At 37.8% G+C, this 26,752-nt stretch overlaps 1 protein-coding gene across 8 annotated transcripts in view; it reads left to right on the forward strand.

Annotated features, from left to right (window-relative positions):
- Positions 1–8,388: 8,388 nt before the first annotated feature.
- Positions 8,389–26,752, forward strand: part of IntS1 (integrator complex subunit 1) — a 107,327-nt gene continuing 88,963 nt past the window's right edge. The window contains exons 1-2 of one of the 8 annotated variants that reach the window (XM_070109061.1): positions 8,389–10,267; positions 24,063–25,000. In XM_070109061.1, coding sequence (XP_069965162.1) covers positions 8,962–10,267; positions 24,063–24,685 — 1,929 coding nt within the window. In that variant the 5' untranslated portion in view covers positions 8,389–8,961 and the 3' untranslated portion in view covers positions 24,686–25,000. Of the gene's footprint in view, positions 10,268–10,837; positions 11,280–18,832; positions 20,657–24,062; positions 25,001–26,752 lie in introns of those variants that run through there. The other 7 variants (XM_036358977.2, XM_014240086.3, XM_070109063.1 and 4 more) reach the window with 7 other exon arrangements.

Genomic DNA, 26,752 nt, shown 5'->3' on the forward strand with positions numbered 1-26,752 from the left:
TCAACTGCGGAAAAAGTGGCCATATTGCACGCAACTGTAACCAGCACAAAGCTGAGGAAGATCAAACAAATGTCAAATCAAACCAATCGTTAAAACTAAAGCGAGCCAGCCGAAGAGGGCACGGGTTGGCTCCCGCAAGCAAATGCCCTGCAATCTCCATTTCACAAATAAGCAGAAATACGGGTAACGTTACCGTTAGTGGATGCATAGACGGTAAAAAGCGCATACTGACTGTGGGTACGGGCGCATCACATTCCATAATTCGATCTGATCTGGTTGAGAAAGCAGTGAGGTCGTTAGCTGGGCAAAGTTGCATACTGCAACTGGAGAATACACCCTAGTTTTCGGAAATTGGAGTAGACTTTTTAGCGAATCAAGGAATCAAAATTGACATGAAAAACAGGACTATGTCCTATAGATAATAAGTACAACGTTTGACGAGTGATAACAACAGAGAGCCAGCAGATTCCACCAACATCAGACTGGGATCCGGAGAAGCGACGGAAATGTCAGCAAGAGGATCCAGATTTGAAAAGTGTAAACCAAAGATTGGAGATGAATAAAAGCCCAACAAGAGAAGAAATAGCTGCAGAAAGCCCAGTCGCAAAGGCTTATTGGTCACAATGGAATAGTTTGAAGTTGGTGTCGAACTGCTTGCATCGCGTATGGGAAAGCGAAGATGGGCAAAGTTCACGAGCTCTGATGATTGTTCCAAAAGTAAGAATTCCTGAAGTTCTCAACGAGCTGCACAACGGTCCAAGTGGAGGACACATGGGTATCACTAAAACCTTGGAGAAATTAAAACAAGATAAGATGAAAGCAAAATACGACAAGGCAATAAACTCTGAGAGTTTTATTGAAGGCGATTGGGTATTGTTATATAACCCACAAAGAAAGGGTTATCTCTCAAATTACAGTGTAATTGGGAAGGACCAGGTTATTGAACGACTCAATGATGTAGTGCATAGCATACAGATCATTGGAAGACCAAGGAATGAAATGAAGGTGGTTCCACTGGAACGGCTTGCAGCGTTTGGTACCGCAAATATGTCTAATCGGGACGATCAGACTTAGGTAGAGGGCAGAGTGGCGAACACGAATACCAGAAGAAATCAGAATCGACGATAATCTGCTAGAAGCAATTAGACAGCGAATTCGTAGTTGCCAGAATGTTCTAGTAGCGAATTTTTGTTAATAAATTACTATATAAGGGCTACCGGATTGTGCTGCAGGGACAGTTCTAATTAGAGAGTAAAAAGCAATTAAGCTATAAGCAATAAGTTGTAAACTCGAATATCGAGCAATAAGTGTTAAGTTGTTGGCAGTGATCGAACTCAAGAGTGAGTTACAGGTAGACGATTTATCGAGAAAGCCGTTACAATATATTTATTTAATCACAAGTTTTATTTACGTTTTATATTTATCGATAAAAATATGTACTATATTTATTACAACCCTTTACATAAAAAATATTATTATTTAGTTCTTGAATATATATAGGCAATTCACAAGCTTTGTTTTATGTCTTATGTAGTATTTCAATAGTCTTAAAAAATATGACAATTGTGAGCGCCCTTGAATCGTTGTATGTCATGTTGTGTAATATTTCTGCACTTCACCAGCTGGTGAATAAAATTAAAGCTTCTTTATGTTAAAACGGCGGCGTGTTGATTTACACTGCAATAAAATCGTTTCCAACCACAGAAAACATAAAATATTTTTTTCTTTCATTTAATTTACCTGAGTAGCGTGGCTTCATTTCATATTATTAAAGAGATTGTGGAAATTGATTTAATTTATTAATTTTAGACACTTAAACGTCAACAATAAAAAAAGAAAACAGATACAGCTGATAGACTAGCACACTCAAAAAACATACCTCGCCGTGTTCCACTTGTCCTATTTAAGTTTTGCATGGGAAACAACAATAGTGTTGATATGACAGTCATAAAAAAAATAAGACATTATGACGATATGACACAATATGACACCTTGTGAATACTCTAATAGACTTCAAAAATAAATTATTTGTTGAAGTTGTATATAAGTATAGTATAAAAAACGGTCTCTGTATTTCAGCAAGTAGCGATTAAAATATGTACAATATTTACATGAAAAATTAAAATATTATTATATAGCTCTAAGTTTAGTTTTTAAATATATATAGACTTCTTAAAAAAATTATTTGTTGAAGTTTCAATCTCTTTAAAGTATAAAATACGGTAGGTATATTCCTTTCCTAAAAAGTAGTTTAAAATTAGCTTACGCAACACTGTGACGCAATGCTCAATAGCAATACTGGCAACACATTTGAATATTTTATTCTCCAGCCTCGTTCAATAAGAATTTTGTTGTTTGACATGGTTGCTTAATTTTTCTGCAGTATTTATTTATTTATTTACCACAGTTAAGAAGAGGCATAAATATTTGTCTTAATCATTCTGAAATTTGCCAATAATAATAGCTTTTTTTTTTTAAATCACTGAAATAAACAGATTTTATTTTGGAAAAATAGTTAGGTTTTACATATAACCAATATATGTAGGACAGCATTTTCATAAATTAAAAGAAAATAGCAGTACGCAACCATTTTCCGGTCAAAAGTCGGCCATCTTGTATATCAATAGAAACTCAACCCCTAGGCGGACTTGACATTTCTCCATGGACACTTCTCATCGGTCGCTTTGCTTACATATGATCAGCTGATAGTTTCTCTACTTCCCCTTTACGATGATAGCGATTATGAGCATTGAGTCTCTTCCTTTTCTTGTATCTTCGTTGTCTCTTCCTGTAATTCCAATTGAGAGACGTAGTTTAACGCTTTCTGCCTCCATGGTCTCTCGCAACCGTCATTACAATTCAATTTTTAATCCATTTGTAGCCAAACCATGCTGCTTTAACTTCTTTTTTAATTGTGGAGTCCCTAGGTCGTTAAAATTTGGCCATTTTCAAATGGTTATCTCCAATACAATTTCTATACGCTTATCTTTATTTCTAACTTAAACAACTTAAAACTTATTACTTATTATGCGATTTTACAACTTATTGGTTATATCTCTTTACTAAGCAGCACTCTAATTAGAGCTGTCCCTGCAGCCCTTATATAGTAGATTGTTAACAAAGTTCGTCACTCAAACATTCTGGCAACTACGAAGTTCACTGTCGCAATTTATCGTCGCTTCTTTTTCGATCTGGCTTGCATGTCCGCCACACTATTTTCAGTAACAGATGGCTAAGTGTACTTTTACATTGGGACTCTTTTGACTCTGATTATCGGCAAATTCTCTTTTGGTGTCGCTCTGTGCATACACACGAGCAAAAAGAGTCCAGCAACTTAAATCGAGTTTTTCTGTCATTCCTTTTCATAAAATTTTCGCAAACATTTGTGCGGTTTGACTGCGCACCACTTAGAGCGTGTTGCATATTTCGTTTGTATATTGGGATGATGGTCTCACATTTTGCTTGCAAAAATAAAATATAAATTGAATATTTTTGAGTATCTTAATTTTCTCCTTATTTACAATTTTTCAAAATATTTCTATTATTCAATGCATACATATTTGCATATTACATACAAAAAATAGATAACAGAATTCAAATTTGTGAACGAATTCATTTGAAGCCGAGCGATCTGGCAACCGTTCAAAGAATTTGAAAGTGAAAAGGAATGCTGAAAAGGGTAGCAGCGAGCTGTTAGGAACAAGAACACAAAGCGTGCCACCCGAACGCGAGTGACACGGTCCCTTCGTCTTTCCTCTAACTTTTACTCGTCTTGTAGGGATATACCCCTATTTAAAAAAATGAGCACATGTTCTAAACTATTTATTTGAACTAAGACCAGCTAGAGTTGGACTTTGGAACTCTTAAATAAAGGGAATTCACCGATATTAAAGTCAAAGCTCAATAAACGAGTAAAATTAATATCATCGAATATCATTCTTAACTGGCTGCTCAAACCGAAATGGATATATGATCCACCTGGGACATTAATTATTATAGGCTTCACCACAGAATCAAATTTATAAAATATTATTTAATATTTTCATCTCTTAATATTTCCAATAGATCACTTACACAATCTCGAGGGGCATATGTTTTCGAAACCATCCAGCTAATATAGTACATAAACAATCTTTTTGTGAAACTGCCTGTAAATCTATCTCACTGTTTAAAACATATTAATCTAGTTCTACCACTTTCTCCTTTTTTCACTTTTTGTATTTTCTTACTGTAACGTCAAGGTTTACTCAAATATACATTCAACCCTTATATTTCCTGTAGTAGGCCAGTAGTCCTGCCAGTTCGAAAGTTATGAGTTACGTTGCAGATACACGATCATTAACTTGGTTTTAAGTGATCATACAAACTACTTGTCAAAATTGACAGCTTTGACGTAGGCTGCAAGCAAGTAGATAATTAGTAATAATTTGAAGATTCTTTAATCACGGAAACCACATTCAATATTCAAACAAAATTCTAGAAATTTTTGTGTGAAATTAATAATTTAATAGAAGAATAAGTTGAGAAAGGCCATTTCATTATACGAACCCTACTTAGGGGGTTTTCAAAATCAAGATTTTTTCCTTTTTTCAACTTTACATGTTCTGCACTATAAGCAATTCTGGGACACAGACATTTTTATTTCTGCAGAAATTGATTATTATATCAATTTGTTGATATCAATCCATTAATATAATGCAATTTTCATATTTCCCGCAATTGCATGGCATTTGTTTGCAAACGAGGTAATCAGCTTTTTAACTTGATCGTCAAATTGCCCTACGACTTGAATGGAAAAACTGAGACAGCTTCAAAATTCGAAAGAGTGTGGTAGTAGAAAAGTGTGAGTTTATTGGAACCTAAAAGCAATTTATTGATCATGTAACGTCCCCACCCAGAATATCCGGGTTGAAAAAAATGATTGTACTCAGTTTTTCGACCTGTTACTGACATGTGTGGCCATCGAGTTATGACGAAAGTTTTGGTTATTTTCTTAGAAGCTTTATCAAAATTATGTAATGTTGGGTGGGTCTAATCGACTTCTCCGTAAATTAACGTTATTTAAGCGATCACTGTGAGTAATACCTATACTTCCACAACAGCAGATTCTCCGATACCAGAATTGACTCAGATTTTATGCGGCCAAGGAATCTTATTTCGAGGCTCAAACCCTGTTTAGGTAATAAATTAGTGGGTAGGTAATAAATTAGTATTTTCCTTACGTTTAGTGCAACACCTAGCAGCAAATTTGCTCTATATTCTCCCGATTCGTGCTGGCATTTGCGACACGGGAACTTTTCAATGATTGGAGTCATGTTAAGACCTTGTAGGAGTAGCCATGCTGCCAACGCACTACTGTGACAACGACCTCTATGGGCGTGCAAAATGCACCTAGTTCGCGCGATGCGCCGCCACTCCTGCCGAGTGACCAACAAGGAATATCACCGCTACCACGAAGCTCAACTAAGCAGCATGACTCCCAGACTGATCAAACCTCGTAACTTTTATCTCGCTCCGATTTCCGTGCGAGGGTCACAAGACAATTCCTGGTTCCTCGTACCGTATGTTCAGTGTGTCAGACCGTAATACGTAGGAATATCTCATCAGTTAGTTGCAATGTCTGCTCTGGCCGGTGTCTTTTCCATACGTGGTCCGGTGTGCGCACCTCACGTGAATCAAGTGTGTCGTTAGTTTCCCCTTGCTGTAGGAGTCTGCTCCCGCAACAGCCGTCCATGGCCTAACAAATAGACGACATGACATTTTGCGCAATGAATGACGAAGCCGAAGTCTGATAAACTACATAACCTGTGCTAAATCTCGCATAAGATCATCTGCCCATAATAATCTCTATCAAAAAACCTCCCTACTTTATTTCTGTGGGTAATCGCACCTACGTTAACTTTAATAAAGCTAACTGGGTCAGCTTCACAGCACCTTCAGCGTATACCCATTCCTACACGTATTCGTAAGCGAACGACAATTCCGCAAGGTGATCGCTGCTGCTTCTGCCCGCTTTCTTCTCGCTGGAAGAACTCAACAACCACAACCATATAACCAAGCGAACCAACAGTCTTAGCAAATGAGCGCGACTCCTTACGCCAGGTCGATCCCTATGATGATTTAGGACATCAAATAAACATCGCTCCCTCCGGGACCATAAACTATCTGCGGTGAACTATCATCTGTACTATTCCAGGGTCAACGTTCTAAATTAAGGAGAATTAAACGGCAGATTCCGCAGAGTGGTGTCCTTTAGCCGCTACTATTTAATCAATGCATTTTGAAGATGATTGTACAATAATGACGTCGGGCAATGAATTTGATGATTTTAGCTACCCTATTTATAAACTGGTCGAAGGAATACAGATTGGACTTCGACATTTCCGTCGAGGATTTCAACATTCCGTTAACAGCCTAAAAATATTAGGTGTCGCATTCGACAGTCTGAACTCCTCCACTTCGCACATGACCGCGATTGTTGCAAAAAAACGAAACGCAACAAGTTCTCAAGTCGATGGCCGGTAGCAATTAGGGTAAGATAATATAGAAGAAGTTGTTGGCAACATACAAGGTAATCGGCCAGCCGGTCATTAACTACGCGGCCCCAATATGGTCGCTTGGAAACAACAAGACGCAGATGGAGAAGATGCAGACCTGCCAGAACATCAAATTCTGGACTATCTTTCAACATATCGACGAACGAAAACTATATATCGACCAAATTTCGAACACGACCAACTTGAAGTCCAAACACCATCAATAGCAAAACAAGAACTCGAGTTGCCGCATGAAACCAAAATGATCCTTGCGCAACTTCGTTCTGGATATTGCAGCAGGTTCCTACTGATCCAGAATAGACCCTTACATACAAAACCTATATCCTGATCTTACTAGTAAGTAAATGTAGTCGATGACAGTTAATTTATTGCTGTCAACCAAATCGTCTACCTTGTAACTCACACTTGAGTTAGATAACTGGATTGTTAAATAAAATCCCCAATTAAATGGCTATACATTTATCTTTATTTCTTATTCCAACAACTTAACACTTATTGCTCGTTTTATTCGAGCTTACAACTTCTTGCTTATGTCTCAATTGCTCTTAACACAACAATACTCTAACAAGAACTGTGTGTGGTCCCCAATCTGGCAGCCCTTATATAGTGGATCTTTAACAAAACTTCGCCTCTAGGACATTCTGGCAACTACGAGTTCGTGTCTAGTTGCATCTGGCAATTTAGCACTCATTCGACTATGTTCTACAATCCGTGTTTGTCACACTGTCCTTCACCTAAGTATGATCATCCCAATTAGACATATTTGCGGTATCAAACACAAAGCTTTTATGTCCATTATCTAGACTGGTGTTAACTTCCTTAGCCGTCCTTCTCTTTCTGCAGTTAATTCCATCCGTTTTCCGGATACCCAGTTTCTGGTACATCCCTTGACCTAAAGCTGACTTGAGATTACATTCTTGATCAGAGCGGAACTTCGTTAAAACACTTGTTTATGAATGCGTCCCCCACTGGTTCAGACTCTTCATTAAGAATTGTGTACACTACTAGCCATTTGTTGAAATGGTCTTTAACTACCAAATCATGACTTTTTCCTAATTTATTGGTTTGAAATGGACCATCTTCATCCACGTCAATTTGCTCAACTGGCGCACTCGACTTGCACTGTTTCATAGGACCCTGACTCCTGGACCTTGAACTTTTAGATACAATGAACTCAGCATATTTCGCAATACTCTCCATTGCTCTTAACACGACAACACTCTAACTAGAACTGTGTTTGCTGCACGATCTGGCAGCCCTTATATAGTAGATTGTTAACCAAACTTCGCTTCTCGAACATTCTGGCAACCACGAATTTCGCTATCTAGTTGGTTCTAGCAGGTTATCGTCGATTCTGATATGTTCTATCATCCGTATTAATGCACAAACAGTCACCGACATTCCTCTCTTCCGTACTTACCGGCCGTATTAAACCAAATTTGTCCAAAGTTATACCCGTAGTTGCAACGCAGAAATCGGTTGTTCCTTTTTGTTTTCATTTCACCAATGTTGCCATTTCTATTTTTATACACGATTTTTTACACATTTAGTTATTTAGTTATAATTTTTCGTAATGTAAAAGGTCAAAACTAAAAACCAACTATTAAAAATAGTTTGCCTATTTATAAATAAGTATATTCTTTTTTGAGAATATTGCAAATATATTTCAGTCAATGTTTTATTACAACAAAATATCGAGATTGGCAACCCTGCGTTGCAAGAGAGTGCTCTCTCTCAGCTCACTCGTTTCTATGGAAAAATATCCAATTTTCGCGGATATCTCAATGTACGGTAGAAGCGGTAGTGACTGTTCATATACATTGCGATCTCAAAAGGTAGGTCGTATCAGCTGATTCAGTACACGTCGGTGACTGTTTGTGCCTTTAGTCAGAACTGTAATGGATTACTCGATAAATCGTCGTCCTTTTAACTTACTCTGGAGTTCAATCGCCGGATTGTATAACTTACAACTTCTTTTTCGTTGGATGTATCAATTTGGCCAAATGAAACTCTCTGCAACATTTGCTGAGATCTGCGGTTACTTAACCAATAGATGGCTTGCATGTGACTTACTTTTGACCTATGGATAATCGACTCCGTCCCTAGACAAGCGGGACTATGTAACTGGAACGGACCCGGATTAATATTCGGCCAAGGATGTCAAACTGGCAGCAAGCGACAATCCCTGAAGATTACTTCAGAGAAATTTTCTGCCGCTACAACAAAATAAGCATAATCGATTAATAATTGTCATATCATTTTATAATATCGATATTCGGACAAAAGATTTGTGCTATATGTACTACAAAGCTAACAGTAGTTTTTGGGTAATTGTCATCATTGGCTGTAAGTTAGTGTGTATATTAAAGGAAAGTTTTAGGGCTACCCGTAAATAGTATTAATTATGGATCGGTGCAAAGGTGTTAACATTTCCAGAGGACAGAAGAAATCATCTGGACCGATGGGAAATGAATTTTTCGCTTTAGGCGCGAAAAGCAGTCGTGAGGATACTAAAAAGATATCTTCATGTAAAGGAAACACCATGGCTTCTGATCGTAAGCGTGAAGCTACTTCTGCCGTTTCGAACGCAAGCAAAAAGGCAAAAATGATACGTTTTGAAGAATCTTCGGGATTTACAATACACGAATCGTGGGATCAATTTGCAATTGAATGTGAAACTACGAATTTGATTAATGCAATAAAGGAAAATTTAGATCAGTTTGATGATAATTTTTTACGTATTATATGTGGATTAATAAAACAACTTATGGAGCCATATACTAGAAATAAAGCTGATTACGTGCTTTATTACAGTTTATTCTACTTGGCAAAACTAAAACCACATATTTTTAGAAAAGATATTCTTAGTTCAGCTCTGCTCTATATATTACGTAGAGATGTAAATATTAAAATAAAGCAAAGTTCCAATTCTCAAGCAATTGCATCTAATTTACTAACCAAAGGATTCTATGATAGAAACAACTGGCCCGAACATTTAATTCGTATTTATATAGAAGATGCGATCAATGAACGAACATGGGCAGATAATGATTTTTGTATGCCATATATAAAAAATATCTGTTTTGTTTTTAACACGAAAATTCCCCCAAACAACGCAATGCAGCTTGAAACTCCAGCGTTCGGAGGGTCTGTGGGGCAACATCGAGAAATGCAGTTATGTTTAGAGGATGATTCAGGTGATGGAAGTTCAAACACTATTGAGTCTATTGGATTTGGAATCGATACAGATACCCCTTATTTAATTTTCAATCGTTTCTCAGATATTGAAAATGCAGTGGAAAAAATGGTGGTAGACGCAATAAAAGAACAGCTAAATAAAAGACAGCAAACCGATTGGTATACAAGAAACTTTTTAAAGTTTTTATGTTCCACAGCTGGTTTAGGCGAAGTTCGTTATCTTTGTATAACTCGACTTGAACTGTGGATCCATAATGGAAAACTTGTAAAATATGCCCAGCAGCTTTTGTACTATATATGTTATAATATTAAAGAAAATCATACAAAGGACCACGAAGTATTGGCAATACTTGTCAAAATAAGATTAAAAACTAAGCCCTCTCTAAATTTTTTTATGTTTTGTATTAAAGAAATGATAACACAGCAACCTAACGTGCTTAGATTAATATTAAAGCTAGTGGTACAGAATGAACTGTCAAATACAAGAAATCCAAATAACATGGGAATGCTTGGTAAGTTAAACTGTTTTTATGTACATATGTATGTAAACACAATACTGTATTAAAAATGGTAAATGTATGGTGCCCCAACGAAGGAGGCCTTAAAAAATATTTTTTTTTAATCGTCTTATTTTGCCGCGTAGCCGGCATTATTATTGTTCATATAACGAAAATTGTGTAAAAATAAAACGCTTATTTAAAGCAAATATTTAAATATTTAATGTAAAATAAATATGTAGAAACATTGTAGTGAAGTGTTAGTGTATAATAAGTGCATTATATAAAAGAAAAGTTAACCATAAATCGAGAAATTGTAAAATAAAACTTGTGAAATTTTCAACTTAAAATGAAATATCTCGAAAGCTATAAATTTCCGTCGGCAATAATTGTATATATTCGTGATCTGGAGAATCTCCTCTAGCCTACCATACCTTTCTTAACCCTAAAATCGTGGGATGCTAAACTAAAGTTTTCCCCAATTTTTTCAACAATTTATGTACATATACCTATATATATATAATAATATATTTACCACACTTTACACAGATTTTTCAAGTAACTTGGTTGTTGTTGTTGTTTTAGCGACAGAATTCAGTAGAATTCTGAATCTGTAATTACAAGTTCAACGAGTTAGACATTCGCTTGTGAAAAAAAATACTGATGTTCTGTAACAAACACAAAATGTCGCAATTTCTTTTGCGCAGCGATCTGATGGTATGGACGAGTAGAGGAGATCGTCGAACTTCTTTAAGCAATGGCGGCCCTCGGTCGCGCTTCAAAAAAATAATTTTGGTCGGTCCAACACCAGTTTGTCAATAGTTCTATGTATCGATCTCCTTTCAGCACGCAAAATAACTTTGGATACCCCGGTCTTGGTTCGACCAGGGTTATTTTTTTGAAGGGCGGCCGAAGGCCACTGGTGCAGGAAAGAGTTCGACGCCAATGAATTATGAACACCCCGGTTTTGGACTGATCAGGATTATTTGTTTATTGTTATTGTTTGATTTTTTTTGTAAAATTTCATTTTTTTAAAAATTAAAATAATATAGAATTATTGAAAAAACCGACTTTTCACTCACGGATTTGTAATCTCCGCACCAAAATAGGACGATTTAAAAAAAGTTATAATTTTCACAGCCTTCTTCGTTAGGGTACCCAAACTATACATTTACCTTCAAAATGATTGCTATTTACGATATACATAATTTGAAGCATTATCTGTTAATCCGAATTTGAAAATAAATTGTTTTGTTGTTGTAGCGGGAAAATTCTGCTGAGTTTACCGCCCTTGGCCGGATAAAATCGGCTGGTAACGGACAAATTGTTTAGTTTTTAGATTCAATGATTACAATAATCAATAGTCGGCGATTTGTACCTTAATGACATTTTGCATTCACTTTAAAGCGGAATGTAAAAGATTGTCAAAAAGTTTGTAACGCTTAGTTTTATATATAGATGTTAAAAATCTTTTTTTAAGTTCCAATTTTTTTTTAGAATTTAATTATTATTAACTTGATCCCGGTCATAAGCCGGCTTCGAACATTTGTAGATGGGGCACTATTTGTGTTTGATTTATCTATTGCATAAGGAAATATGGTAATGCCATTGAATTTAAAATGGTGTCATATGAGTTACTAACCTAAACTAAAACTAAACATGCCATATTTCACTCATCATATATGTAGTGTTATTCCGGCTTCCAATTCTTGAACTAAAGCAAGCCTGCGGTATTATCCTTATCATTAATTAAAAATTTTAACTTAAATAGTTTGAGAGGCATGTAACTTAAACTTAGTAGATTGCGCCGCTACGCATACACATAACCAATAAAGTCTGTGTTCACGCAACACTATTTTTTAAGTGAAGTAAAAACAATGTAAATAGGTAATTCAGTTCAAATTTTCTACATGTATTTCTTCTTTATATTTTTAAGTTCAAAATGCAAAAACAAAATTGTATATTCCTATTTTCATTTTTGTGATAACGGGATTTTAGTGTAAGGAGAAGTAAACCTTGGCACCATTAAGTCTGCGTTCAGCTTTAAAATTAGTTACAAAAGTATTAAAAATGATAAAGAAAAATTTGGAATTGATCTTACCAACTTATTTGTTTCCTCAGCTGTAATCTGGGACCATTCTTCTTTCATATCACTTCGCAAAGCCTCTTTACTTGTTATTGTATGCTGACGAATTATTTTTTCCAACAGATCCCATAGATGCTCAGTAGGATTGAGGTCAGGTGATTGAGGGGGCGGTTTCAGTTGTCTAGGAGCATTGTACAAGAGCCAAAGTTTAACTATTTCCGCAGTATGCTTCTGGTAATTATCTTGTTGGAACCAAAACGTCCAAGATAATCCAAGATGCTCTGCACTTTGTTTCAAATTGTTTTTTTAAATGTTCAAATAACCCCAATTATCCATTGTGGATTCAATAAATTCAAGCTGACCCACACCACCAGCCGCCATGCAACCCCACACCATAATTCCGCCACCTCCGTGTTTAACTGTACCAACAAGATTTTGCTTTTCAAGGGCAGTTACTGACATGCGTCACACAATTTGTCGACCTTTTATGCCAAAAATGCAAAATTAACTTTCATCCCAAAATATTACTTGTCTCCAGAATTCCGGCGACTTATTCATATAATTATGAGCAAATTCAATGCGCTTTCGCCTGTTTAAAAGTGAAATATATGGTTTCTTTCGAGCGACTCTACTATGATATCCAGCTTTTCGTAAAATTTTTCTAGCACTTTCGGCGCAAATTGTTTTTATACTCTCGCAACCTGGTGCTACAGAGTATAATAGTTTTGTTCACCTAACGGTTGTTTGTATCACCTAAAACTAATCGAGTTAGATATAGGGTTATATATATATAAATGATCAGGATGAAGAGACGAGTTGAAATCCGGGTGACTGTCTGTCCGTCCGTTCGTCCGTGCAAACTCTAACTTCAGTAAAAATTGAGATATCTTTATGAAACTTGGTAGACATGTTTCTTGGTACCGTGAGACGGTTGGTATTGCAGATGGGCGTAATCGGACCACTGCCACGCCCACAAAACGCCATTAATCAAAAACAAATAAATTGCCATAACTAAGCTCCGCAATAAGATACAAGACTGTTATTTGGTACACAGGATCACATTAGGGAGGGGTATCTGCAGTTAAACTTTTTTTTTAAGTGGGCGTGGTCCCGCCTCTAATAGGTTTAATGTGCATATCTCCTAAACCGCTAATGCTATAATAACAAAATTCACTGGAAGCAAATGTTTTTAGCAATTCTATTGACGGTGTGAAAATAGTTGAAATCGGGTGGCAACTCCGCCCACTCCCCATATAACGGTACTGTTAAAAACTACTAAAAGCGCGATAAATCAAGCACTAAACACGCCAGAGACATTAAATTTTATCTCTGGGATGGTATGAGATGACTTTATAGGAACCGCGTTCAAAATTAGACAGTGGGCGTGGCACAGCCCACTTTTAGGTGAAAACCCATATCTTGAGATCTGCTTAACCGATTTCAACCAAATTCGGTGCATAACGTTCTTTTCATGTTTGTCATAGTGCGAAAATGGGCGAAATCGGACTACAACCACGCCTACTTCCCATATAACACCATTTTAAATTCCATCTGATTCTTTCACTTTCCACTATGCAAATCAGGTAACAATGACTGTATCGAGATAAAACTTTGCGTGAATAATACGATTAAAGTATGCCACCTCGTGGCCAAAAGTTGTCTAAATCGAACCAAAACTGTTTAAGCCCCTAAGTACTAAATATGTGGACCCCAGTGCCTATAGTTGACCTTCTACCGAAAATATCAGTCAATCCACAAAGAAATCTCAAACGAGTATACTACTTGACTTTGCGAGAGTATAAAATGTTCGGTTACATCCGAACTTAGCCCTTCCTTACTTGTTAATGGTTATATTTACGTTTTCAACAATCTTTGTGGATGTAATTCGAGGGTTAACTTTTACCATATTTATTATTTTCCGTTCTTCCCGGGCTGATAATATTTTCGAACGGCCAGATCGCGGTTTTTACGTTAAAATTCCGTTTTTTTTTTTAAATTGTTTACGACGCGCTGGATAGAAGAATACGTTCTTCCAAAAGTTTGCCCAATTCTACTGAAACTTTCGCCAACTTTCCACAACTTAATGATAATTTTTCTTTCCGACAGACTAATTTCTTTTCCTTTGGCTTCCATTTTTATTAAAACTCGTCACGAGCTCTTTAAACGACTAATTATATTAAAACACAATAGAATCTACGCAAAAAGAACGAACAAATTCATGAAAAGTAACGGTATTTCCAATTCTTACACTAAAATCCCGTTATCACAAAAATTAAAATAGGAGTATACATTTTTGTTTTTGCATTTTGAACTTAAAAATTCAAAGAAGAAATACATGTAGAAAATTTGAACTGAATTACCTATTTACATTGTGTTTTTACTTTATTTAAAAAAATGTGTCGGGTGAACGCAGACTTTTGTGGCTATATGTCACAAATTTTTATATAGCCACAATTCTTACTAAGTAACCGTAACTAATTACAAGTAAGGAAGGGCTAAGTTCGGACGAAACCAAACATTTTACACTCTTGCAACTTGCAAGGATCAAAGCCAGCTAAATACCTTCAAGTGTTGGTAAAATTTATATCAATATTACGATAGAACTCAACAGTCATTATTTTACAAAATCGTGATTGGATTACAATCAAATTTGTATTTTATTAACTTACATTCATTAAGGTACCTCACATACCATCACCAATATAAAAGGAGTAAACTAGATATTTGAGAATTTCGATATTAGTTATATGGAAGCTAGGGCAAGTTTTCACCCAATTTTATCCATTTTACGCACAAAGATTCATTATTATTATAAACCGCTTCAATTAATTTTCGACATACAGGCATTTTATTATCAAGAAGGGGTTCTCCGAATTTCTATAATCGCCATTTTAGTATTTTTTAAATAAACCGTTATATGTAGAGTGGGCGTGGTTATCATCTGATTTCACCCATTTTCGCGCTGTTATTGTTGCAATAGCGGCAGAAAACATTCCTGAAGTAATTTCGAGGAATGGTATCGAGTTGACAGTCCTTGGCCGGAATAAATCCGGGTCCGTTCCGGTTACGTAGACCCGACTGTCGTGGGAACGGACTAAGATATTGTCGGTAGGGGTGCTAAAAAGATTTGTCGGGAGTGAAATGGAGATATGTACATTAAACCTTTTCCAAAATTGTTTAAAGTACAGATGCCCCTCTCTAATGCGATTCCTTATACCAAAAAGAGCCTTATATCATATTGTGGACCTTAGTTGTGGCAATTTATTGGTTTTCAATTGATTTCGTTTTGTGGGCGTGACAGTAGTAGCAATACCAACCTTTTTATGGTGCCAAGAAACATGTGTACCAAGTATAATGAAGATATCTCCATTTGCTGAAGTTACAGCTTGCACAAACGGACAGATGGGCGGACAGGCAGTCACCCGGATATCAACTCGTACTTTCTAACTCGATTAGTTTTAGGTGATACAAACAACCGTTAGGTCAACAAAACTATTATACTCTGTTGTAAGAGTATAAAACCCGAGATAATTGTTATGTCGAGTTATTGCACTTACCAGGGCTTAATAAAATGTTCTAAATATTATTATACTTGTAGTATATCAAAGAAAAAATATGTTGAAAACTAAGCTTATTTATTAAATATTGTATAAAATAAATATACATATGCACAGCTTTCTTATTTAGCTTTTTTAGAAAAGCAATATCTTCAATGGAAATTTAATTTTTATTGAGACCACTAAATCTATTTGTAAAATATTCAATAAAGTCTGCGGCTTTGCTCTTAGGTATCAGATATATTCGTTCGATATACAAATATAATTTGATATAATAAAATTTGATCGGACAAACTTTCGCTTAACCAATGATCACTGCTAACATTTGTAGTTAACACATTTGGATTCAACCGTTGAAGCATCGACCCAAGAAGCTTATTTTGATTAATCATTAAATATAAAAGACCGTAGGAAATGTTTCGAACAAAAGAGTCAATAAAACTTTAACTTATTTGGTGTTTTGAAGTTCCAATGGTTTTAAGTGCTCACGAAGGCTTTTTCGTATGTGTAGCACTCAGTTTTGACCCCAACATTTTTGTCGTAATATAAATCAAAACAAAATGTCCATTTTAAAATAACTGAATTAGTAAGTTTTGCTTTTTCGCATACAATTTTGTAGCTGTTTCATTATCAAATATGTGTTCCTTGGCTAGAATTGAACTATTGCCACGCCCACAAAATGCCGTTAATCGGAAACTTTATATTAACCAAGTAAGAAAGATCAAAGCCGGGTAACACTTTCAGTTGTTGGCAAAACTTAATACTACAAAATGTTGCGAAAGAATTCAACATTCATTATTAGACGAAAGGGTGAAAGGATTACTTTAACTATGAAACTAAGTGAGTCTAAGACTATAGACCGAATTCAAAAAATTCAACTAAAATGCAGTTTGGTTGAAAACCGTAATAGGGGTCTAAGAATTTGCTCCAATCATTTTAAAGTTAAAGTCCAGGTTTCACTGTCGTATGTTAGCACAGGAACAATCAGTGTGCAGTATATTGAAATTTTCACCGACCTATCGAGGGTGCGAAATAGCATTTATTAACGGATATTATTTTTTGGTTTATTTCTGAAAATATATGGTTCATATATATTATACAATATTTACTCCCGTTGTTGTTGTAGCGGCAGAATTCTGCCGAGTTGACAGTCCTTGGCCGGATAAAATCCGGGTCCGTTCCGGTTACGTAGACCCGATTGTCGTGGGAACGGGTTTAATCATATTAAGTTTAAGTTTTGTCAGGTACTGTGGTGCACTGATTTCGCCGTTGAAGATATTAATACTTTCGTTTTTTCTTCGTTTATTGTAAGACCCATAATCATAATTACAGATTTTTTTATTTGTATAAATGCAGGTTTTAAATCGTCAATAGATGTCACAATGATGTCTGTATGGTCATCGTAAGCCAAAATTTGAGTCGATTTGAAAAATATTGTGCGTTAATTAAATAGTAGACATAAAAGTCTATCCCCTTGTCGTATGCTGTTTTTTAAAAATAAATAAATTTGATATAGAGTTTCCAATTGGTATCACATTTCTTACGTTCAAAATTCTAGCTTTAATAAGATTTACTAATTTATTGGTTGTACCAAACTCATACAATGCCTCATAGAGTAGCGATGTATTCATACTATCGTATGCCGCCTTGAAATCTATAAACAGGTGAAATTTCGTTATATTTCCCTGAGTTTTTTCAAGAAGTTCTTTTATTATAAATATCTGATGTCGAAATGTTCTACCCAACTACCTACGATCCCTTGTGTTTCAGTTAGCAGGTTACCCTGTGTTTCCATTCAGTATAATGTTTAGTGGTTAAAATCCGCTCGTCCGTTGTTGATGCTATTGTAAAATTACCGAGAGTTTCTTTGATTAATTGTAAATCGCTTGGAGAGTTTCGAAAAATGTTTTGGTAATTTGTCTCTATTTTATTTGTGTGAATACGTTTTTCAAACTTTCTGAGTTCTTCGTAGAGTTTGGTAGATGCTCTTGTTTTACGATTCAGCATAGCCTTGTACAATATGTGTCATTCTTTTTCAAATTCGACATTTTGAACTCGCCATCGAACCCTGTTTTTTGTTTCTTTATCTGCATTTTGCCTACTACCTCTTATGCTTATATTAGTTACATATTTGGGAGATAAGGCATGTTTTAACCCAATATTATCCATTTTAGGCACAAATATACACTGTGCTTAGAAGAGTATGCGCTCTCAATATTATTTTTGACATACCGGCATACTATTAACAGGAAAGGATGCTCTCCAATGAACAGTTATATTCCCATTTTGACAATTTTTTGTCATTAGAAGCAAATCTTAAAGACACTATATTTCCCGAAATATTGATTGTAGCATGATTTGTGCACAGTTCAGTGAAATAATTAGATAAAATTTATAATTTTGTTTTAAGGAAAGTAGCTATGGTTTTTGCCCGATTTTGTTCGTTTTTAAAATGTTATGAACCGGATTTTATTAATATTAATAGTAGTTTCTGTGGAATGGAATTTCGTCGAAAGGTGAACAGTGCCATGCTCATTGACCGATTTTGTCACCTATCCCGTTCCAACGATAGTCGAATCTAAGTAACCGGGACCGGAACCGGCCAGGAACTGTCAACTCAGGTGTTTTACTGTCGCTACAACAACAACGGGCTCCTATGAAGCTCTTCGGTGCATTCAGGATGTGAAATTTAATGCTTCTAGCGTATTTACTTGATGAGCTTTCGCTCATTTACAAAGGGAGGTGTCGAATGGTAACCATTCCTTGGGTCCGCAACATTTTCACTATCCCTTAATTTTATGTTTACTGCTTCTGAATTGTTATTGCTAAGTAGAGGGGCGAAGCCAAAACAAAATGGTTCAATGTGCATTTCTTTCAAACCGCTTAAGATATATCAACCAAACGTGCTGAGAAGAAGTCATTTTATCATCCCTTCAGGTCAACACTTCCCTAAGCCCCCATATACCTGGCTACCGAAAACGTACACACCAACACACCTCCCACATCAACTAACACAATCTGTATCACACATCAGCAACATTCACCACATCACCTTTCGCAACATTCACCACCTCACCCAACGACACTACCACCCAGGATATCCAACACACCGGCCGATCACCCCACCAACCATTAACAAAACCAAAACACTGGAAGCGCTGGGCTCTTTTTGCGTATCAAGTTCGAAGCAGACACCTCGTCATCGTGAAGATTCCTGCCGCGTACCAGATTCGAAGCAGACACCTCGTCAACGTGAAGATTCCCGCCTATTTTTTATACACATTTTATTATTATACACTTAGTGAGTGTGTTTTCCGAAAAAAAAAATTAAAAAAAAATAAAAATAAATATATATATATATATATAATATATATAATATATATATAAATCAAAACAAAAAAAAACCACTTATGTGCATATTAACAACATAAAATAAAGAGTGGCTAAAAAGTGGTGTGACAAAACCAAAAAAAACAGAGAGATAAAAGTTTAAAATAAATATTAATTTACATACAAATAACAACAATAAACACAAAACGGGCGCGAAAATAATCCCAAAGTTTATACAAACAACACATACGGGCGCGAATTAACAAAAAGAAATACACAAAGGCAACACCTAGCACACAAAATCAGAAACAACAGAGGACAAAGGAATCGAAAAGAAACACAGAAGAACACATAGACGTACATACACGTAACTAATTATACACTCGCAAATACATATATTACCCCAAAAGCCCTTGGAGGAAATCAAAGTGAGTCCATTCGATTCCTTTTCTTATATTTATGCACATACATATGTATATTCATTGCAATTTACAGCTTATATTTTGTACAAAAAACTGTAATAAAACATCAAAAAACCGTTCAATATCTTGGTAACGGGTGCCAAATTGGTTGTTGTTGTTGTAACGGTTACCTAGTCCCCGTTTGGGTGATAAATTCCAGATTCGTTGTCGTCGAGGTCATCTAACGGGATGCCCACGAAACGAGCTGTTTCGACGGGGTCGGACCATAGGGAGAAGGGTGTTAGATGGGTGGAGTTTGTTGGGCATGCAAAGAGGTGGTTAGTGTCATGCGGAGACTCATTGCACGCAGGACATGTGTTTAGTATGTCGGGGTCTATTCTGGATAAGTAGGAGTTTAACCTGATATAGTATATAGGAACGAAGTTGCGCGAGGGTCACTCTGGTTTCGCGAGGCAACTCGAGCTCTATGTCTGCTATGGGTGGTGGTTTGACTCCTATTACGCCATTCACTGAGAGGGAGTCTGTGAAGGTGTTGATGGCTCCACTGTGAATGGCGATCAGTGCCTGTCTGAAGTTCGTTGCGTCCGAAGTCCGGTCGGCGTACTGTCTAATGTCGTCGACGTAGTCAAGGAAAGACCTCTTGATGTTCCTAGGAGGCGGCTCCGCTAAAGTCAGGCGACTACAGGGGTGGTTTCTACGAAAACACCCTAGTAGAAACTGCTTGAAGAGGAGTTCGTTGTGTTCCTTAACCTGAAGCATACGGGCCTCACTATGTAGGTGTTCGATTGGAGACATCAAGAGGCATCCCGTGATAGTTCGGAGTGCAGTGTTCTGACAGGTGTGAAGCTTCTTCTTCTGCGTGTCACTGCAACCAGGCGACCATATTGGGGCTGCATAGTTTAGGACCGGCCGGCCGATTGCCTTGTATGTTGCCAACAACGTTTCTTTGTCTTTTCCCCAAGAGCTGCCGGCAAGCGACTTGAGGATTTTGTTGCGGCTCTGTACTTTAGCAGTTATCGCGGTCGTGTGAGGAGTGAAAGAGCACAGACTGTCCAAAGTGACGCCTAAAATTTTAGGATTATTTACTGTCGGAATTTTTGTGCCATCGACTGAAATATTCAGGTCCAGTCTGTACTCCTTCGTCCAATTTGTGAAGATGGTCGCTGTGGATTTAGTCGGAGAGAGTGTTAGGCTCCTTGCAGAGAAAATGCGAGAAAGATCGGGGAGGTAGCTGTTTACTTTTGAACACATGCCATCGATTAAGGGGTCTTGCCGGAAAAATTTGTAAGTATTGAAATACTTAAATTTGGGTTTTTTGTTTTTGTATATTGTGTTTGAATACACGGAGGTAAGCAGGTAGTCAATTATTATATATTATATACATATATATATCTGTCGTATATATGTATGTGTATGAATGTACATGTATATTACAATAAACGGTTTTTCGTTATAAAAGGTCAAGCAGGCGTTATAGTAAAACAGTTCGCACTAAATGACGATAATTTCAATTTGGCTTGGGAAGCTCTAAAATCCAGATGTGAAAATGAAAGAATATTGGTCGATAACCAAGTAACAACACTAATAAAACCCGCCTAAGATTCAAAAAGAAACAAGTGAAGAGTTTATAAGACTACAATCCACTGTTTGTCGGTTTTATCGACACAAAATATTCCCACAGACAGCTGGGACCCTATACTGGTAAACATATGCACTGCCGCATTACCAGAAAAATCGTTACTTTTATGGGAGCAATCGCTCTCATCACGAAAGAAATGCCCCACGTGGCAACAAATGAAAGATTTTCTAACTACCCAGTACGAAATCGCTGAAAGGGTAGATAAAAAAATGGTCAGAACGAAAACCGTTCAATACGACCTAAATAGAAGCTTCCACAGACCCCAAGCCAGTATCAACAACAATATAAATAGAAGCTTCTTCAGAAATCAAACGCTCACATCCGAACAGTACAAACAAACGTCATGCGAACTATGTACAGGAGGGCATAAGCTCAAATCTTGCGAGAGATTCAAAAAATTGAATATTATCGACCGAAACAATTTTGTAAAAACAAAAAGACTTTGTAAAAATTGCCTATCACAAGCACATACACTTAAAGAGCGCGAAAGCAAATTTAATTGCGTTTATTGTCATAAACGTCATCGTTCAATGCTGCATTACAGCACATTTTCCAGCTCATCCCTAAACAGCGCAAATATGAAAAGAGCCACGGGTTTAGTTGCAACAGCAAATCCCGAAAATTGCCAAGAAGCACCATGCTGCTCAAAGGCATTAAAACCCCAAACGCTACACAGCGAAAACCAAAGTAGAGTACTACTACCCACAGCAGTTGTCTCCATCGAACACCGAGGAGAACTGTTTAAACTTAGGGCCTTAATAGACCAAGCATCACAACGATCTTTCATAGCGTCTAGGGCTCAAAATAGGCTACAACTGCCAACAAAACTAGCCAATTTTGAAATCACGGGAACGGGTGGAAGAGTAGTACAAAACTCAAATAAAATCTGCCCCATTACCCTAATTTCCCCCCAAGCGGATAAGCATATACAAGCAGAAGCTATAGTCTTACCGCAACTTACAAATATGCTTCCAAGCTATCACATAAATAGCAAGCATTGGCAAAAGGTTTCACACCTAAAGCTAGCAGATCCCAACAACAACACTCCCGCTCAAATAGACCTTCTATTAGGCAGCGATCTCATACCACAGATAATACTCGAAGGTATTGAGAAAATTTTAAATACACTATTGGCACAAAATACTAGGTGGACTAGTTTCGGAACCAGTTACCACCATGACCACTCAGGTTGAGGAAATCTCAAACGAATACCTCAATTCACAATTAAAGAAATTTTGGGAGTTAGAAGAGCTCCCCGCCATATCAATCACAACCCCTGAAGATCAGTATTGTGAAGACTTTTACAAAGCCACAACTACTAGATCAGATAATGGTCGGTATGTCGTACGACTACCACTAAAACAACTTTTAGTACTAAATCCATTTCTGGACACAAAGGGTTTGCTTCGTGCGAATGGTCGGCTTGTCAACTCCAGCCTGACAGACAACGCACGACATCCCATAATCATACCAGAAAAAGCACGGCTTGCCACATTATATATGCATTATGTCCACATACTGATGCTACATGCCGAGCACCGCTTCATGCAACAAATAGTCCGCCTAGAGTTTTATATTCCCCGTCTTAAGCCTCAAAAAAAGAAGTGCATTTACCTGTGGAAAGTTTGCACAACGTACAAGCAAAAAATGCGAACGCAGATAATGGCAGCACTTCCACCTGAACGCTGCAACTTTGCTCTGCCCTTCACAACAACATGGGTCGATTTTGCTGGGCCTTTCCAGATAAAGGCTTCAATGTTAAGGTCTCCCACTTTAATGAAAGTGGCAGTTTTTGTTTGTTTTACGACAAAAGCTGTTCACCTTGAGCTATGTACAAATCTGACGACAGAGGCTTTTCTCGCGGCATTCGCTCGCTTCGTCGGACGGCGTGGTTTTCCCTCAAAAATAATGAGTGTCAACGGCAAAACGTTTATTGGAGCCAAAAGAGCCACTGAGAAACAGTTTGTGGACTTTATCAAACAAGTCTCACCTGAGATTGTACAGAAGTACGCATCCCAAGGCATTAATTGGCAGTTTATCCCCCCCAAGCGCTTCTCATATGGGTGTTTTATGGGAATCAGCTGTAAAAAGCTTCAAATCCCACTTCAAAAAAGTAGCTGGAAACTGCAAGTTTAATTATGAAGAATTCTCGACCTTATTAATTCGAATTGAAGCCGTACTCAATTCACGGCCAATCACAATCCTCTCGCAAGATCCCTCCGATTTCACTGCCCTAACTCCTGGGCATTTTCTCAAAGGAGCACCCATTCTGGCCATACCTGAGCCAGACGTGGAGTCGCTATCCTCATTAAACCGATGGGAAAGATTCAAAATTCTCCATCACAATTTTAGCCGCCGATGGAAAGAAGATTATCTAAAGGACCTCCACAAGAGGTACCGCTGGGAAGCTCCAGAAAAGGCGCCGAAGCTTGGAGATTGCGTGCTAGTACACGATGATTGTCTCCCCCCTACTGAATGGCGGCTTGACCGCATATAAAACCTTCACCATGGTTCCGACGGTCACATCCGAGTAGTCGATCTCCGTACGCAAACCGGAACACTAGCTAGACCGCTCGTAAAGCTATGCTTTTTACCCACAGCCGATAATACCGAACAAACGTAAATAATAACCCGATAAGAACCAAAAACCGCTAAAATGAATAAATCAAAAAAACCTAAATCCGGTAAAAGGTCGATCGAACAAACGACCCATTTATGCCACTTAACGTGGCCCAAATTTCCAACTAAATAATCTAAATAACTTTTTCCCATATAGATTATTATGGACGGAAATGCACCAACATCAACGCCAGCAATACTTCGGCCGTTAATGTGCCACGCCCTGGGGCAAATCCTGCACCACGAACTACGGTTACCACAGTTCCTCCAATCGCTCCTCGTAGTGGCACGCGGCCACTAACCCCGTCAACATCGCTGTCCGCGGAGCAGCAACGCCTCCGATGCCCGCTATGTCGTCGCCCACACCGGTTGCAACATTGCGGCATATTTGAAGGTATGCCACCAGTCCAACGACAGCAAATCGCCCAGGCACATGGCCACTGCCTGAATTGTCTGGCGCACACCCGTGCAACAACCGCATGTGAGTCAAGGGGCCTTTGTCAGATGTGCGGTGAGCAACATCACACACTCCTTCACCGTACCGCGAGGCGCGACAGTGGTCGACTAACTGCCTCCCACCGCCGCGGCGTAGTCAGGCGACTCCCCAGACACGCATCAGCACGACCTCGCCGATTGGCCCCCCCTCCGGAGCCGCGTTCCTGGCGCCCACGCAACGAAGCAATTATGCGCCGTAGCCAGCTTCGGTCACCACCCCGCCGTGCCACTGGGCTGAGCAGCGTCGTCTACACGCTGCAACAAGTTCAGCGTCTGCTAGGCTAATATTCGCCTAGAGGGGCCAAGTTGGCTAAATGAGCCTACATCGTCCCGAAAACGTACACACCAACATACCTCCCACATCAACTAACACAATCTACATCACACATCAGCAACATTCACCACATCACCTCACCCAGGATATCCCCACCAACCATCAACAAAACCAAAACACTGGAAGCGGCTGGGCTCTTTTTGCGTATCAAGCTCGAAGCAGACACCTCGTCATCGTGAAGATTCCCGCCGCGTATCAGATTCGAAGCAGATACCTCGTCAACGTGAAGATTCCCGCCTATTTTTAATACACATTTTATTATTATACACTTAGTGAGTGGTGAGTCAATAATTCCAAAAGGTTGGAATTAACTAATACCTAACTAATATTTTCGAAGCTCCGGCTTTCTTTATATTACATCTATCGGCGAATATGTAGGCAATCTTAATGAAATTCAGAAAGAACCTTTTTCTAATAACAGTGTATCCTCTTTCCCTAAATGGATGGAATCACGGCGATACTTTCCTTAGTCTGATATAAAGTTTTGCCAAAACCAGAAGATTTTCCTCCGCCTTTGTTCCTTGTAAGTTGCAAGAGTATGACATGTTCAGTTACACCCGAACTTAACCCTTCCTCACTTTTTTATTATAAAGTTTTGTCATCGCCTGAAAGGATTTCCCGGGCTTGAGCCTTGCAAGGTGCAAGAGTATAAAATGTTATCATGAAAGTAGGAATGGCCTCTACTTGTTTTCTATGTGTCCCATCCACATTGCGACTCAAGTACTTTGCAAAAATTCGGTTGAGAACTGTTTTGACCGGCTCCTTATTTTATTCAGGGATATTTGATTCTGCTCTTCCTAACATGTTAATATCAGCTTGATAATAAAATAAATGTTGGAAATATAATATTATATTGTATGTATATCACTTTATATTTCTACTCTTCGTTAAATAGTTACCTGCGGGCAACATACACATATAGGTATATAAACATACATAGAGATGTGTACGCACCGTTTGAATTTTCGCGCGTGATCCACGCTTATTCTTTATACATATTCGCTGCCTGTGCGCAGCATGCATTGTATTCTCTTTTTCTTTAGTCAATAATAAAACTTTGCTAAAGCAACACGCTTAATAGGTTATGGGCCGAGGAAGTATGTGTGCGATTGAAAGTAAAGTGAAAGTGACAAAGTGATTACTTCAATGAACTTCTAGGAGTGGAACATGAAGCCGTTACCGACGGTCTGCCTTCTACTGAAATTCAACAACAAGATGTGGCTCCAGAAATCCACAATTAGACTGGTTATAGCTTTGGCAGTTGAGCATGGAATGTACATACACCAAATTGACGTATCATCTGCTCATCTCAATGGTGGCTTACGTGATGAGGTGTACATTAGGCAGTCTGAAGGTTTTATTGACGAGCTTCGAAACGAGAACTGAGGATTCCCAAGTCACTATATGACTTGAACAGAATGGACGCAAATATAATATAACAAAAAACTCAACGCCGCACTATTGAAAAATTATTTCACTCCCTGCTCTAGTAAATCATGTTTATATATACGCAAAGTTGAAGGCCATTTTGGCATTATTGTTGTATATGTTGATGACCTCATGATAGCAACTTCTGACAAGGGTGACCTGAACCAGATCAAGAAGCTCATTCAAAAGAGTTCGATGTGGTCAATGGCGGCCAACTAAAACATTTTCTCGGTATGGAAATTAAGAGAGAAAGAGAAAATCGAAGCGTTAAATCGGTAGTAAGCAGTACATTGAGGCACGTCTTAATGAATATACTATAAAAAACTGTAAACGATACCATTTGAAGCCGGCCGTCAAGTTAATTGTACAAATAAGGACTGTAATCGAGCGAGCCAAACTAGCTATCAGTCACTGATCGGGTCTCTCTTATATGTAGCGATGACTACTAGACCAGACATACTGCATTCTACAGCAAAGCTTACGCAGAGGAACGCAGATCTCCACAAGGAACACGAAGCGGGCGTATCCTCCGTTAGTTGAGAGGTACATCAGAGCTGCAGCTCCATTATAAGAAGACTGCGCAGAACATA

The sequence above is a fragment of the Bactrocera oleae genome, chromosome 4 (genome assembly GCF_042242935.1).
Source record: "Bactrocera oleae isolate idBacOlea1 chromosome 4, idBacOlea1, whole genome shotgun sequence".
Lineage (NCBI taxonomy): Eukaryota > Metazoa > Arthropoda > Insecta > Diptera > Tephritidae > Bactrocera > Bactrocera oleae.